Source organism: Corvus kubaryi, unplaced genomic scaffold (assembly GCF_017639235.1).
Source record: "Corvus kubaryi isolate FWS band 111438036 unplaced genomic scaffold, C.kubaryi_AGA036_p1.0 37387, whole genome shotgun sequence".
Classification (NCBI taxonomy): Eukaryota; Metazoa; Chordata; class Aves; order Passeriformes; family Corvidae; genus Corvus; species Corvus kubaryi.
In genome coordinates, this window is record NW_024581129.1 from 15631585 (window position 1) to 15645632 (window position 14048).

The 14048-nt window shown below is 43.0% G+C and overlaps 1 protein-coding gene across 2 annotated transcripts in view; it reads left to right on the plus strand.

The window, feature by feature from the left end:
• CRAMP1 (cramped chromatin regulator homolog 1) overlaps positions 1 to 14048 on the plus strand; it is a 51252-nt gene that overhangs the window by 15895 nt on the left and 21309 nt on the right. For both annotated transcript variants that reach the window (XM_042036795.1, XM_042036796.1), the window contains exons 6-10: positions 1459 to 1507; positions 8800 to 8885; positions 9587 to 9710; positions 10787 to 10868; positions 11932 to 13191. In XM_042036795.1, coding sequence (XP_041892729.1) covers positions 1459 to 1507; positions 8800 to 8885; positions 9587 to 9710; positions 10787 to 10868; positions 11932 to 13191 — 1601 coding nt within the window. The remainder of the gene's footprint in view (positions 1 to 1458; positions 1508 to 8799; positions 8886 to 9586; positions 9711 to 10786; positions 10869 to 11931; positions 13192 to 14048) is intronic.

Genomic DNA, 14048 nt, shown 5'->3' on the forward strand with positions numbered 1-14048 from the left:
CCCCAGGACATGGTTCCCATGGTCTTCATGACTTCCAGACCAGAGGGAGCTCTGACATGACTGGCTTGGGGAGTGGGCAGAGGAACATGCCCTGCATGTGCCAGTCTGTGTACCTACACCTTTTTATCCATGTATTTTTCATTTGTCCCCAGACTTTTTGTACAGTCAGTATTACACCATAGTGCATCTTCTACCTGTTTTGTTTAATTTGTGAGACATGGAAAACCATCAAAATACTTTCACTTCTTTGTGAAGTCATAGTAGTGGTAAAGTGAAATGGACACAAAAGCATTCGTGAGTGAACATGTACAATTCTTAAAAGGATTGTGGAATTTTGGAAGGGTGTTTTTGCTATGTTGTTCCCTTACCTGGGGTTGCTGTTGTAACAGGTAATGAATGAGACTCTTGTGAATGCTCATACTGACTTTGTTCTATTTGTTTAAAGATCTCCAGTGTGTTAATTGGAGAAGCAGTGCTCAGCTTGGAGAAGCAATTTTGAAGTGTTTGATGACAAAGCAGGTGCAGAAGCAAGGCACATTGCCCTGTCATCAGAAATCAGTATTAGTGTTTCTTTCCTGTACCCACATCTTGTTTTACAAGCAGACCCTTCTTGCTGTGACTGGGAGTAAGGTTTCACACAGTCACCATGGCAATGCCTGCAGCCTCTGTATTCTGTCTTTTTACAACTTTGGGACTTGGTTACGTCCTTTACCCACTGTCACTTGGAAAATTCTTGTCTTCAAGATTAAATGTACTCAAGGTGCAAGACTCTACACCCATTTATGACAGGTCTGCTCTTTAGCTGTGGAAAGCAGTTTCTTCCTCCCTCCCCCCCCACCCCCTTTTTTTGTCTTGTGGTATTCAGAGTCACAGAAATGGAGAAGACTTACTAAGAGCTATTGAGACACAAGAGCACTCCAGAAATACTTTTAGCATTGCCACAGGGAGGTTACTTGTTCAGTAAATAGATCTGGGCCTAACTGTCATATAAATCAAGTTACCAAATGTCCATTTTAAAATGTGCTCTATAATGCATAGAAAAAAGTGAAGGCTGCATGTGCATTTTTATTATTTTTATTTACTTTTTTGTTGTGTTAAGCACTAGGATGCTGTTCATTCTGCCTTGCTGCCTTAGCAACAGAGATTGAGCAGGAAGAAGAAGCTTTACTTTTTAATACCTCAGTGTCAGATTAAAAGCCATCAAAGATGGCTGTAGTACCTAAACTAGGGTCATTTAATCCACATGTATAAAGTAATTTTTGTGGCAAGGATCATGTAAAGCTTGCATGTTATGAAAACACAAACTTCCTAGAGGAGGTATGTTATAGCACATTTATGCATGTTAATCCTATGTGAGAATAAAACGTAATAGATTTGAAAGCCCAGCAGGACACAGAAAAGGCCATGGGTTTAGCACTGTAAATCCTAATTCACTGTGTTATCTCATTTCCCGAAAAGGTATGGATGACAAGAACGCTGCTAAACTCAATGAGCTCATTCAAGCTGGGTAAGTAAGAACTTACTCCTGAAACTCACACAGCTGCGTTGTTCAGCCACTTGACTATTGTATTGATCATCCAAAGTCTGGGTCATTTCTAAAGTTTTGAGAGCTGAAGTTTGATGTTTTCCATTCTTTGTTTTATATTAGGATTTTTCTCCCCTTTTCCATGAAGCCATTAATTAATAGTAAGAAATGATGGGTGAAGTTTAATAAAATAATTAAATGAGAATTCTTTACAGAAGCTACAGCACTTAGCTATGTGGATTCACTCATGGAAATCATAGAATTATTTAGGTTGGAATCCAAGATCATCAAGTCCAACCATTACCTCAGCCCTGCCACTGCTAACTCCTGTCCCCAAGCGCCACATCCACAGGTCTTTTAAATCTCTTCCAGGATGGTCACTCCACCACTGCCTGGGCAGCCTGTTCCACTTCCTGACCACACTTCAGTGCAGAAATTTTCCGAATATCCAATCTAAACCTCCCCTGATGCAACTTGAGCCTGTTTCCTCTTGTCCTGTCCCTTGTTCCCTGGGAGCAGAGCCCGACCCCCCCCGGCTGCCCCCTCCTGTCAGGGACTTGTGCAGAGCCACAAGGTCCCCCCTGAGCCTCCTTTGCTCCAGCCTGAGCCCCTTTCCCAGCTCCCTCACCTGCTCTTCATCAGACTTGTGCTCCAAACCCTTCCCCAGCTCCATTCTGTTCTCTGGATGCACTCCAGCCCCTCAGTGTCCTTCCTGCAGTGAGGGTTCATCTCCAAACCATCCTGCCTCAGCAGGGCTCACGTGTCCTGACTTTCAGATGTGAAATGACCCTTCAGCACGCTGGAGGCTTCAGCCCTCCAGTCACTTCTGCATCTCCTTGACATTAAGAACGAGTGTTCTCTTTCACTTCAAGAGAGTGTTGTGGGATTTGCGGGTTCAGTCTATGAGTCGAGGTACTCCTAGAATGCAGGAGGGGTTAGAAGTTGCATATTACTATAAATGAGGGCATACCTGATGTATTTATGCATAAATTCTTCCAAAGTAGTTCAGCTTTTAGAATTTATGTGTTTTAAAGTGAAATCTCTTTCAAAGGAAAAGGCATGTGATTACTTAGGAGGCATTGATTTGTCCTTAGTCCCTTCTTTAGAAGTGATTTGAAAAAGCATTCTTTTCTGTCTGGTACAGGTCCATTTTTAGCTTTTGCATTCTTGCTTTTAGGGTGTTCACCATAGCAGACATGTTATTGATGAAGTAAACTTGACTGTAGACAGGACCAGGAGTTTGCCCCCTCAGTGGCTGCAGTCTTTTGACTTTACCTTGCATAATATGGATACTTGGTGTTGTGTACCTTTCTTGTGTTCTCAAGTGGAGTTTCCAGATCAGTTTCTTAGGAGCTGAACAACCTTTCCTCTCCTGAGAGATGCTGTTTGTATGGTGTGCTTGTGTTGCTGGTCTTGAATGTGATGCTTGAATCACTTGTTCATTCTTCTGTTAACTGCAAGGTTTTAAATTGGAAGAGAAATTCCCATTTGGTTTGGGTTTTGTACAATTAGGAAAATATGACCAGTATGTTTAACAGAATTATTCTTAAAGCAAATTACTTCTTTAAATTTGAGTTACCAGTTAAAGTGAGCCTGGGATGAGCCTTCATCTGTAGTTTCCTGAATATCTCTATAGTTCAGAATATCAGCAATTGGTTTAGTCACTCTGTGCTAGACTAGAGAGCCTATCTAATAACGTGTCATCCAAACAACCTAAAGCATAACAAATGAGCCTGATGACGTTTAGTGAGCTGTAGCATCGGTCTATCACTTTGCATGATTCAGGCCTTTGTTCTTCTAATTAATTGTTAATGAGGGTTAGTGATTTCTGTGAAGTCTAGGTATTTACTCCATAAAAGCCAGTCTTGTAACCAACCATTTTGGGAACAGGAGTCTTTGCATTTGAAAGTATTAATGCTAATCTTCTACACTAAAATTAGAGTGTACATAACTTTAACCAGTTCAGAATTAGTTGTTTTTGCATAGGCTTTTTGTCTACATATGGGAGACCCATCTTTGCTTCCCTTTTTCTCCTCCATCCTTTACCCCATTTGGTGGTGAACCTCATCAGTTGAAGAAGAGCAAACTGTGTCTTCGTTTCCACCTGGATGTCTGCACCACCTGCACATGCAGGGCAGCCTCATAGCTCCCAGAAGCAAGCACATTGCATATACCTTGGTTGGTTCAACTTCCCATCTTGCTCAGTGATGGTACAATTCCATGATCCTCTTCCCTATTTGTAATCAGTTCTTTCTCCAGTTCCTAACGTGTTGCTTTCAAGTGTGACTCTCCGCTTCTGAATGCAGTGCACTTTGTAAGGCTTGTCACTGAGGAAAGCTATGAAAGAAAGTGAATCCAAAGTGATTAAAAATGGGGAATGTGATCGTGTGTTACTCTGATGATCTGCTCCTTAGGTAAACATTCTCCTCATTTAATTGGCAAGAAAAGTCAAGAAAGGATAAGGTTGTGAGGAGCTACCTGGCAATTTATTTGCAGCACCACTCCAGACCCTGGAGTTACATGCTCTAATTCAGTGGTTGTTTTGCATCTCTGGTTTCTGTACTAATTTCATGGAGTATGGAAAAACAAATGACCCTGTGAGGGACTCATAAGAAAACCATAATTAAAAACTTCCTAGTTGAGCTTATAACCGAGGTCATGGATACTAAGGAGTGCCTGAGATCTCCAATCAGGTGGCTCTGGCAAGTACTGGCAAAGTCTCTGTGTGACATATCCCTGTTTGGCGGTTGGAGTTAAGGCTATTCGCTGTTACACATCCATGTACTTGTCTTCAGAATGTCATTAACAGGCAAATCAGACTAGACAACAGCCAGTGGTACAGGAGTTGGGGAATCTTGCAGAAAATAGATCAAAGTTTGCATCTTTATAAATGCAAGGGGGAGCTAAGAATTACTCTGTCAGCTTCTGTAACTGTTCCGAGCAGTTCAGCATATTCAGGTCAACACTGGCCTGCTCCAGCTGCTGAAAGATAGGACCACTCTCTGTCCAGTCCTTTGTGCTAAGGTTTTTATTACAGCATTTTAATTTTACTACACATTTATTATGTAATTGTATTCTGTGATTAGGATGTATAACGAGAAAAAAAGGTTTATGGTGGTATAGCAGAACTGCTCAATAACTAATTTAAATAAACTTAAACTGAAGCTTTTTTGTTTTGTTTCATTTTTAGGAGGGAAACATTTTTATTTAACTTAGGTTTTGCAACACTCTTTACATTTAATAAAAAACTACATATGAATGAATACAAATATTTTATTGATCTCTTTGTAAATATGTAGGAATTTTGGGTAAGATTAAAAAAAAAAACCCAAACCACAAGAAACGCCTAATTCAAGAAATATTGTGACTATGCACCAGTTAAGCAGAGCACTCTTCGTTGTCTGGTAGTGTATGTGGCTTTACCCCCCAGCCTGAGGGGCTCTTTATAGCACGAGTTAAGAAAGACAGAAACCATTAACAGGCATTAAATGCTCTGTCTGGTTCAGGTTCTGAATGTACTTTATGTGGGATAGAAGTGATTCTTCGCTGCCTTGCAGTTCCTTGGGAAAGCTCTTTGGCATGCTGAGAGGGAATCTGTAACTCTCTAAAGTCTTGATCATAAAATAGCAGTTCATACTGAAAAAAATAATGTATAAAGCAAAGCATTTTAAGTAGGCAGGTTATGCTCTTGGTGTCAAGTCAGACTGGTAATTCTGAATGCATAGTCAGTAGAGTGACTGTTTTTAAGACTTATCCTTTTCTGCATTTGGAGACATCCAGGATCTAGGTAGCAGAAGAAAATAGGTATTTTGAAGCTAAGAGTAGTTCTGTTGTGGACTGACTCCTTTACTGTGCTTCCTCCTTAAATTTGTAGAAATAGTCTTTTTCTAGCCTCCCAGCTGTGGATCTCAATTAGAAAATTACAGTGTCTAAATAGATCTACTTTTATATTAGTTTGATAATAAGTTATTCTTTAGACTCTGTCCTAGATTGCTTGAAGCTAATCATACTTAATGGAAGAGGGAATTAGGGGAAACAGAACACCTGAATGGGGGGAGCTGGGATATTCTAAAGCGTGCGTGAGGGAACCATGAAAATAGCATTGATTGCTGTAGTTGTGGAAGAGTGCTGTAGTGACAGGGTGAAAACTTGCGTGGAAAGTCTTTAATGTTTTGTTGCATTTATGTATGCTCTGTGTTTCTTCATTTACTGAATGGTGTACTTGGCTTGCTGACTTCTGAGCTGTGCCATTTCCCATCATGCTCAGGAAATGCAGTAGTCCCTGCTTCTCCTTATAGATATCAGCAGGGTTTGCAGTTGTTCGGTTTCCTCCAGTGTGATTTTCCTCCAAGTGTTTTGTTTGTTTTTTCAAATAATATCTTTTCCATAATATACTTATATTTTTCACACTTCTTTTCTGGCTATTGGCTTAGGGTTTGGTTGGGTGGGGGTTTTTTTTCTCATCTTTCTGTCCTTTAAATATAGATAGACATGCAGTCAGGAGTTTGTAATGCTGATCCATGTTCATTTATAAGCTGCTCTACAGTAACAGATGGTGGGTACCTGCAGCCCAAGGTCCACCTGCACAGGTGGCAGACAAATTGAGCAGGAACAACTACCAGGAAGCCTGACTCAACAATAAATGCTTTATGACCAACTAGCTGGGCTCTTGAGCAGAAATAGGAAATACGAAAAATGAACAACAGCACCTTTCTTCTTTTACTTAGATCAATTAGTTCAGCTGTTTTAGGCAGATCAAACGTTCTGGGACTTCTGAGCAGCCAGGCCCTTGTTTCAGTCAGCTTCCACTCATGTGAGGAAACAATTTCCACAAAACTTGATTGGTTTATATAGTCATATCAGTTAATATAAAAAATATGTTTCTTTCCCCAAACCCCTTCTTACTTGCACTGTTGTACTGTCAAGGTAATAATTATGATGATGATAATAATAATGCTATTTCTGACTCTTCACTCACATGCTTCAAGGGCACATTGGATAATAAAGAATTGCATCAGCTAAAATCAAGGAGGAGAGTCTCAGCTTGCATAAGTAGTCAAAAGAATTTGCTGTATTAAATTACAAATAACAAATTACAAATAGGGAAGAGGATCATTGTACAAAATGCTGATTTTCTGATAAAATCATATCTATACTTTAATATAAGGATACATACAAGAGGGTATGGAGTCTTAGGCTGAGGCTGAGGTGCCCAGGAGGACGTTTTACCTTTTGTCCTTACCTTAACCTATTGCTTAGATACCCACAGGGGTTTCTGTGTCCTTCTCTAAGAGTCTTTACACTGGCAGAGACTGACAGAGACTTTACACTGTTGGACTTGGTGGGACCAACTGTCTTCAAGCAATTGTTTCCAAGAATTAACTTGAAAGGAAATCTGCCCTTCCAGCCCAGGGATATTCCAAATCTATATAAGTTCACAGTTGAGTAACTAAACTTTGAGTTGCTCACCCCACCAGCTCCATCTTCTCAGGTCTCACTTCACTTCTGCTGCCTTTTTGCAAATTTTCCTCTTAGCACTGTAGACAACTGCTCTTCCTGCATGATGTTTTATTTAAGGCATAAGAATATTTTCTATAATTTATTTCATTTTACTACAAGGACTTGTGTTCAATCCTGCTGCTTCTATGCTAGCTGATCCTTAATGCTTCAAGTATTAGGTAGTAGTACTGCCACTGGTAATTTGATTGGGCTCAATGCCTGCCTTTTGAGTCCCTAAAATCAAAACAGGACTGATGGGGTGAAGTAGTTTCACTGGGTGAAAACAAAAATTACTTTTACGGATCTTTGAAACTGCTAAAGTGATACTGAAGCTAAACCAGTGAAATCATACTGTAAAAAGTTACTTTGTTCAGGTTTCTGCACAAGCTCTTAGACCTCACCAGATAAGGTGATTGTATTTCCAGATGCAAGACTCTGCAAAAACTTCAGACTCTTTCTCTTACTCATTAAGAGTCGTGAGTATAAAGGGAAGACTAAAGCAAAACCAGTTGTCTTTTATGAAGCTGTCTGTGAGCGTACTCTTCAACCAAAGTAACATAATCCTGGTCCACTTATAAAACAGAAGTCCCTCCCTGAGTGGACAACCAGGTGTTTAATGAAAGTCTGGAAGAGGAGAGTCACAAGAGTAGCACTTCCACAATGAAAAGTAAGGTGGTAGGAAAGACTGAATGCCCTGTGAACCTGCACTGCAGACCATTATATTTCTGTGTTCGTTCCTGTAGCTATGATGGTGTTTGGCTCTGTGCCTCTGATCACAGAATCACAGAATAAGCTGAGTGGAAGGGACAAGGATCATCAAGTCCGACTCCTGGCCCTGCCACGGCACCATCCCCGAGAGTCACGCTGTGCCTGAGAGCATTGTCCTAATGCTTCTTGATCTCTGTCAGACTGGGTGCTGTGACCACTTCCCTGGGGAGCCTGTTCCAGTGCCCAAGCACTCTGGGGGAAGAAGCTTTTTCTAATATCTGACCTAAACCTGGCCTGACAAAACTTCAGGCCATTCCCTTGGGTCCTGTCACTGGTCACCAGCACAGAGAAGAAATCAGTGTCTGCTCCTTCTCTCCCTTTCACAAGGAAATCGTAACTGCAAGGAGGTCTCCCCTCACTCTCCTTTTCTCCAGGCTGAACCAACCACGTGCCCTCAACTGCACTTCATACAACTTTCCCTTGAGGCCCTTCACCATTTTCATTGCCCTCCTTTGGACACTCTAATAGTTTAAAATTTTTCTTACATTGTGATGACCAGAACTGCACACAGTACTCAAGGTGAGGCCACCCCAGTGCAAAGCAGAGCGGGGCAATCCCCTCCCTGGCCTGCCCAGCGATGCTGGGCCTGGTGCCCCCAGGACAGGGATGTCCCTCCTGGCTCCAGGGCACTGCTGACTCAGATCCAGCTGGCCATCGACCAGGACCCCCAGGTCCCTTCCTGCAGCTTCTCTCCAGCATCTCATTCCCCAGTCTGTCCATACATCCAAGGTTGCCCTATCCCAGGTGCAGAATCTGGCAGTTTCCCTTGTACTTCATTGGTGATTGCCCAGTCCTCTCATTTGTCAAGCTCTCTCTGCAGGGCCTCCCTGCCTTCGAGGGAGTCAGCAGCTTCTCCCAGTTTTGTATCATCTGCAGACTTGTTTAGTATCCCTTCCAGTCCTGCATCCAAGTCATATATGAAGATGTTGAAGAGCACAGGGCCTAAGAGGGATAGGTCTATATTCACACACTGTTGTTACTGGTTCCTTCTCTTTCCATGTATCCAGGGCTACGACTGTTCGTTACAAAGGCAGAAACCTGCGTATCAAAGCTCCCATGTGCAGGGCTTTAAAGAAACTCTGTGATCCAGATGGTGAGTAAAAGATGCTGGAACATGAGGGTGTTCTAGAAGATAGCTAGAAGTGTAGAAAGTGAGCAGGCTTGTTCTGGTGTGTCCACCACTGGCAGGGAAGTTTGGGTGGTTGCATGTTTGTCCTGGGCACAGTATTGTCTGTCTTGGCCTGATTGCTTATGGAACCCCAGTAACTTCAGGACCCACCCAGTTTTCTTACTAGCTAAGATGAAATACCCACACGAGACCGGTTGCTGCTTTACACCTTGTGCTTTCACTGTATGTGAAGGTTAGTCCCTTGTGCCAGTGAATGAGCAGCAGTATAGTGTTTAGCATTTAAACATTTTCAACTTTTTTACCTTCTCCCATTCAGCTATGTGTGATTTCATTTGGGTTTTTTTTTTCTTCCTCTTCCTTGTTCCCAAGTAAGTAGAATCAGGCTGTTCAAAGGTCTGAAATACTGCACTTGCTCATAGTTTCCAGACATCTGATTTTTGACACTGCTTGCTCAACTGGAATCCCCAGTACCACTGCAGTGTCCAAGGATAAGAACATATTGGAACAAAAGGTAATTAAGGAAGCAGGCTCCACTGGTGAAGCTGAGCTGCCCGAGTTGTCTGTAGGTGATGCTGGTGTCTGATCTTTTGTATTGTGTAACTCAGCATACAGTGCTGTGACTGAGTTGTCCTTGCTTTGACCCTTTGTGCTTCATCTTCCTTCAGGTGTGAGTGATGAAGAGGACCAAAAGCCAGTACGACTTCCTCTCAAGGTCCCTGTGGAGCTGCAGCCACGGAATAACCATGCATGGGCTCGAGTACAGAGTCTTGCCCAGAACCCACGGCTTAGGTAATGGAGAACTGATTGTGGTGCTCAGAATTGGGAAATAGATGAGCAGCATCCTAGCCCCTTCCTCTTTCTTCATGGTTCTCTTTGCCAGTTGGGCAGTTCGTCTTTGATAATGCAGTTGGCCTAAGTGTACTTAGTCTGAAGCCTTTGCCCATCCAGAGTGCATGGTTTGTAGACATGAGTTATCACATGGGAAAATTAGATTACCATTGTCCTTTGTAACTTTTGAGTAATGAAGGAGCTACTAGCTTTGGAGATGAGTATACTTTGTGCCACTTAATGTCAGAGCAGAGTGCAAGTAAAATGGAGATAGTAGCATTGGTTCTACTAGAATTTGTACTGAGTGTACCATAGAGAGGAGGGAAGACAGACGGTGGTCAGAGGTGCCTGCACCAAGGCTCTGAACATTTCACCTGCACCCAATGATTAAAGCAGCATGGAAGGTGTTGGTAGCTTCTCCCTTGCAAAACATCGTTGGTGTAGCTGCTCAGTGTCATCAGTGGCTGTTCATCCTGGTACTTACATGGGGCAGCAAACACAATGCCTCTGTGATGTTGAGTGTTGTCTTAAATGCAGCACTTCAGTGTAGTGACCAAAGATCATGATAAAAATACCCATTCTCTCCTCTGCATTAGGTTTATTTAGTAAAATGCTTTCAAAAAGTAAATGTTTAAGAGTCTTTTGTGCCTCTTTTTCTCTTTCTTTCTATACTTTATGTGGTAGCTTTGTGCCTTGCCTGCACTTTTGCAGTTCAGCTAAGTCCTGCCATCTTTTCCTGTCTTCTTCCATCTGGAAAAAACTAGTTTCTTGAACCATGGCAGTCAGGTGTATCTGACAGGCTTTTAGAATATGTGAGTTGTCACAGTTGTGAGTTAACCTAGATTTTAAAGTTGTGGGATAACATATGTTTTGGATTTTGTTTTGGTTTTGTTTCTTAGAGCTTGGGAGTGTACTTTCTGGTGGCATTACAGAATGCCAGTTTATTCCTTAATTCCCCTTCTAGCATCGAGGCTAGGACTTGGAGCTCCTGCTGACAGTTGTTCTCTGTTCCGTTGCTTTGTTTCTCTTGCGTACAGGATGATCGTGGAGCTACATCGGAAGGTCTCCAGCCTCCTTGAATTCCTGAAGCAGAAGTGGGCTCTCCATGAAGTGCGGGTTGTATCCTTTTCCTACTCTGTCTTTTCCATGTGCTGTGTCCTGGGAGCAATTCCCTTCCTATTCCAAGTTCAGTTTTGCATTGGAAAAGTGAATCTACTCCATAAATGTACCAGTCCCTGCTTAGTAAAGGTAGAGGTAAAGTCTCAGCAACACTAATGGAAGCTTTCATGGGAGATCCCATAATGTTCTACTTTTACCTCAACTCTTCTCTGTTATGATCCTGTGAAAGCTAGTTAGGAATAAATTAAGCTCCTGCCTTTATTTCATTTCCTCAAACAGTGATCCTAGTCTGGTTCATTATCAATGGGTGTCCCCCATACAGCATGGATAATAACTGACAATTCTGTTTCCAGTTTCAGCAAAGAGATTAAGGCACTTTAAGATCTTTGCACTTTGTGCAGTTTCACCAATGGAGGCTTAAGTTTCTTGTGGAGGTAGCTGCTGCTACCTGCAATGTATCTTTGCACTGTCTGAGCCATACAGCATGCACGGTGTCCCTGCCTCTGAACTTTGATTCGTGTATTAGAAGGATTTGTTAGTTAAAGGCTGTTCTGTTCTGAACCCAGTCCTTCTGACTTGTAGGTTTTATCCTCTTCTTGGGCCTTTCATTCAGGCTTTTCTGTTTAATTTGTGAGCCTGGAAGAAGCAGCAGCGTAGCACTTGAAATTCTGAAGGATGTCAGACTGTGTAAGGTGGAGTTTGCTGCACTTGTGAGAGGCTGCTTTGCTGTGCAGTGTTGGAGGTTTTGCTTGGTTTTGTTGGGGTTTGTTGATTGGGATTTTTTTTTTCAATTACAGTGGTGTGTGAAGAGAGAGAAGTAATTTTGTTTGGAATAGGTATTTATTTTGGGCTTGTAGCAGGTCTTCACTGTAGTCTTTATCACCACAAAGGACCTAATTTCTGATTATAGTGTCTCCACTATAATCTGTGCTGAATAGAGAACATGTCTTTGATCAGCTAGGGGTTTTTTTACTTTTTTCTTTTTAAACTTGCAGAATAGGCTCCCAGGTGCTTTTTTGGAAGGGGCAGATGACTGTTGCATTCTTTGACACATCTTTTTTAGCGTAAAACACTAGAAGAACAGCAACTTCAGGACTCCAGAGACTCAGAAACAAGAAGCAGCTTCTCAGAGGAGAAAGTGATGCTCCATCTCTTTCCAGGGGAGAATTGTACCCTCACTCCACTGCCTGGGGTAGCCAGAGTGGTCCACTCCAAAGCTTTCTGTACTGTGCATTGGCAGGAAACAGGCAAATGCAAACAGAATACAAAAGACTCTCACTTACTCCCCCCCGCCCAAATCCTCGGCATACAGAGTGGTCAGGGGACAGCAAGGGGACAGCTGAAATACCTGCGGGGAATGGAAGGTAAGGGTGTGGGAAGGGCAGAGAGCACTACAGAGCCCAGCAGAACCTTGCAGCCTACAGCTGAAGTTGCTGGAAGCACTGAAGATGGTGCCCCAGAGCCTGTCCTGGTGGAAGGAACAGCCTCAAATCTTGGCATCACTAATTCCCTCCAGAAACCACCTTCTGGACTTCAGGATCCAGGAGGGCACCAGGAAAAGCTGAGCTCAGTGGGCCCCTGCATGGAGGGCAGGGAGGCCCTGGCTGGTGACCAGGCAGCTGTGCTACCGTCGTGCAGCACAGCGTGCGCTTGCAGCAAGATCCCTGATGTGGAGGAGCTCTCTCTGCTCGATCCATTCCCACGGTACATGAAGTCCTGCCAGGACCTAATTGTCCCAGAGAAATGTTCTTGCACAGACAAACTGCATGGGAAAGACTCTGCTTCAGCAGCTGGTAATGCTTCTCTGGTGGCTTTTCCAAGCAGGAGGAGTGCAGAGACCTCTGACTCCTGTTCCCAGCTACTGAGAGGTGGTGTGGCTTCCCCCGGCAGCAGCAGATGTGAAACTCAGGCCGGCCACAGCCAGGGCCAGCAGCTTGATGCTTGTACCAAGGATATCACGGATGCAGTAATGGAGGATTCTCAAGAGAAGCTGGGCTCCTTGTTTCCACCTCCACCTCAGGGACAATCCAGTACAAAGTCTCTCAAGGATGACCCAAGTCGGCTCTCCCAACAGGTTAGAGAAGAAGGATGGAGTCTGCGAACCTCTGAGAGCCTTACGCTGGCTGAAGTCTACCTCATGATGGGCAAACCGAACAAGCTGCAGCTGGAATATGACTGGTTGGCTGTCTTGGAGCCAGAAACCCAGGATGCTAGAGAGCAAACATCTGAGTCAAGTGCTGTCCCTGCATGTCCTACCTTTCACAAGCAGAGACTCCTGAACTGCCTTCTGAAACTCATCTCTACTGAAGTCAATCCCAAACCAGTAAGTAGCTCTTGTTCATGCTCCAGATAGTAAACTCTAGTTTGATGTGGGGAAAAATTGCCCAGTTATGTATTCACAACAAATCAATAACTAGCCATGTCAAGATCTTTGGAGATTCCTGTGTTTAAAGAATACAAAAACCACAACACAAGACAGCTGGCTACAGAGTGGACTTTGCTTCAATATGCTTTTTACACAGCCTTTTTAGCTTCTGGTTTGCTGTGAGTCTCATTGGTGTTCCTGTGAACATTTAATGTGACTGCTGGAAAGATCAGTTGTGAGGTGAAGTGCCTTCTGTTCTCTCTGATTCACAGGACTGTAGAACAGCCCAGGTTGGAAGGGCCCTTGGAAGATCATCTGATCCAACCTTTCATGGGAAATGAAGCCTGGATGAGATTAATATTCCACATGAAAACTGCATTGATTTTCCGTGTTTATGTAGTTCAAATTACACTAAGTGTGAGAGTGAAAAGAATGTATTTCTTAAGAATAGCAGAGTCAATAGCCTGCCACAGCTGACTTGTGTATCCCAGACTCCAGGACAGCTGTTTACCAGTCCCAGAAAAATACCTTCCTCCTTAGGCAGACCTTAGGGAATGAACTTGCTTTCCTTCTTGTGCTTTGTAACCTGTATTTAAGATCTGCCCCAGTGATACCTGGGCAGCCAATTCCATCTAGTGCAGCCAATTGAAACTTAGTAAAACATCTTTTAAAAAGACACAGAGTTCAGCAGATCTGCTCAAATGCCTGTGGTAGATACGATGAGCTAAAGATTATGTTCCACCCAGGATGCAAATGTATCACTGTTCCCAAACAGTTCTTTGATCCTTCTTTGTTGGTGATGTAGCCCCCCTCAA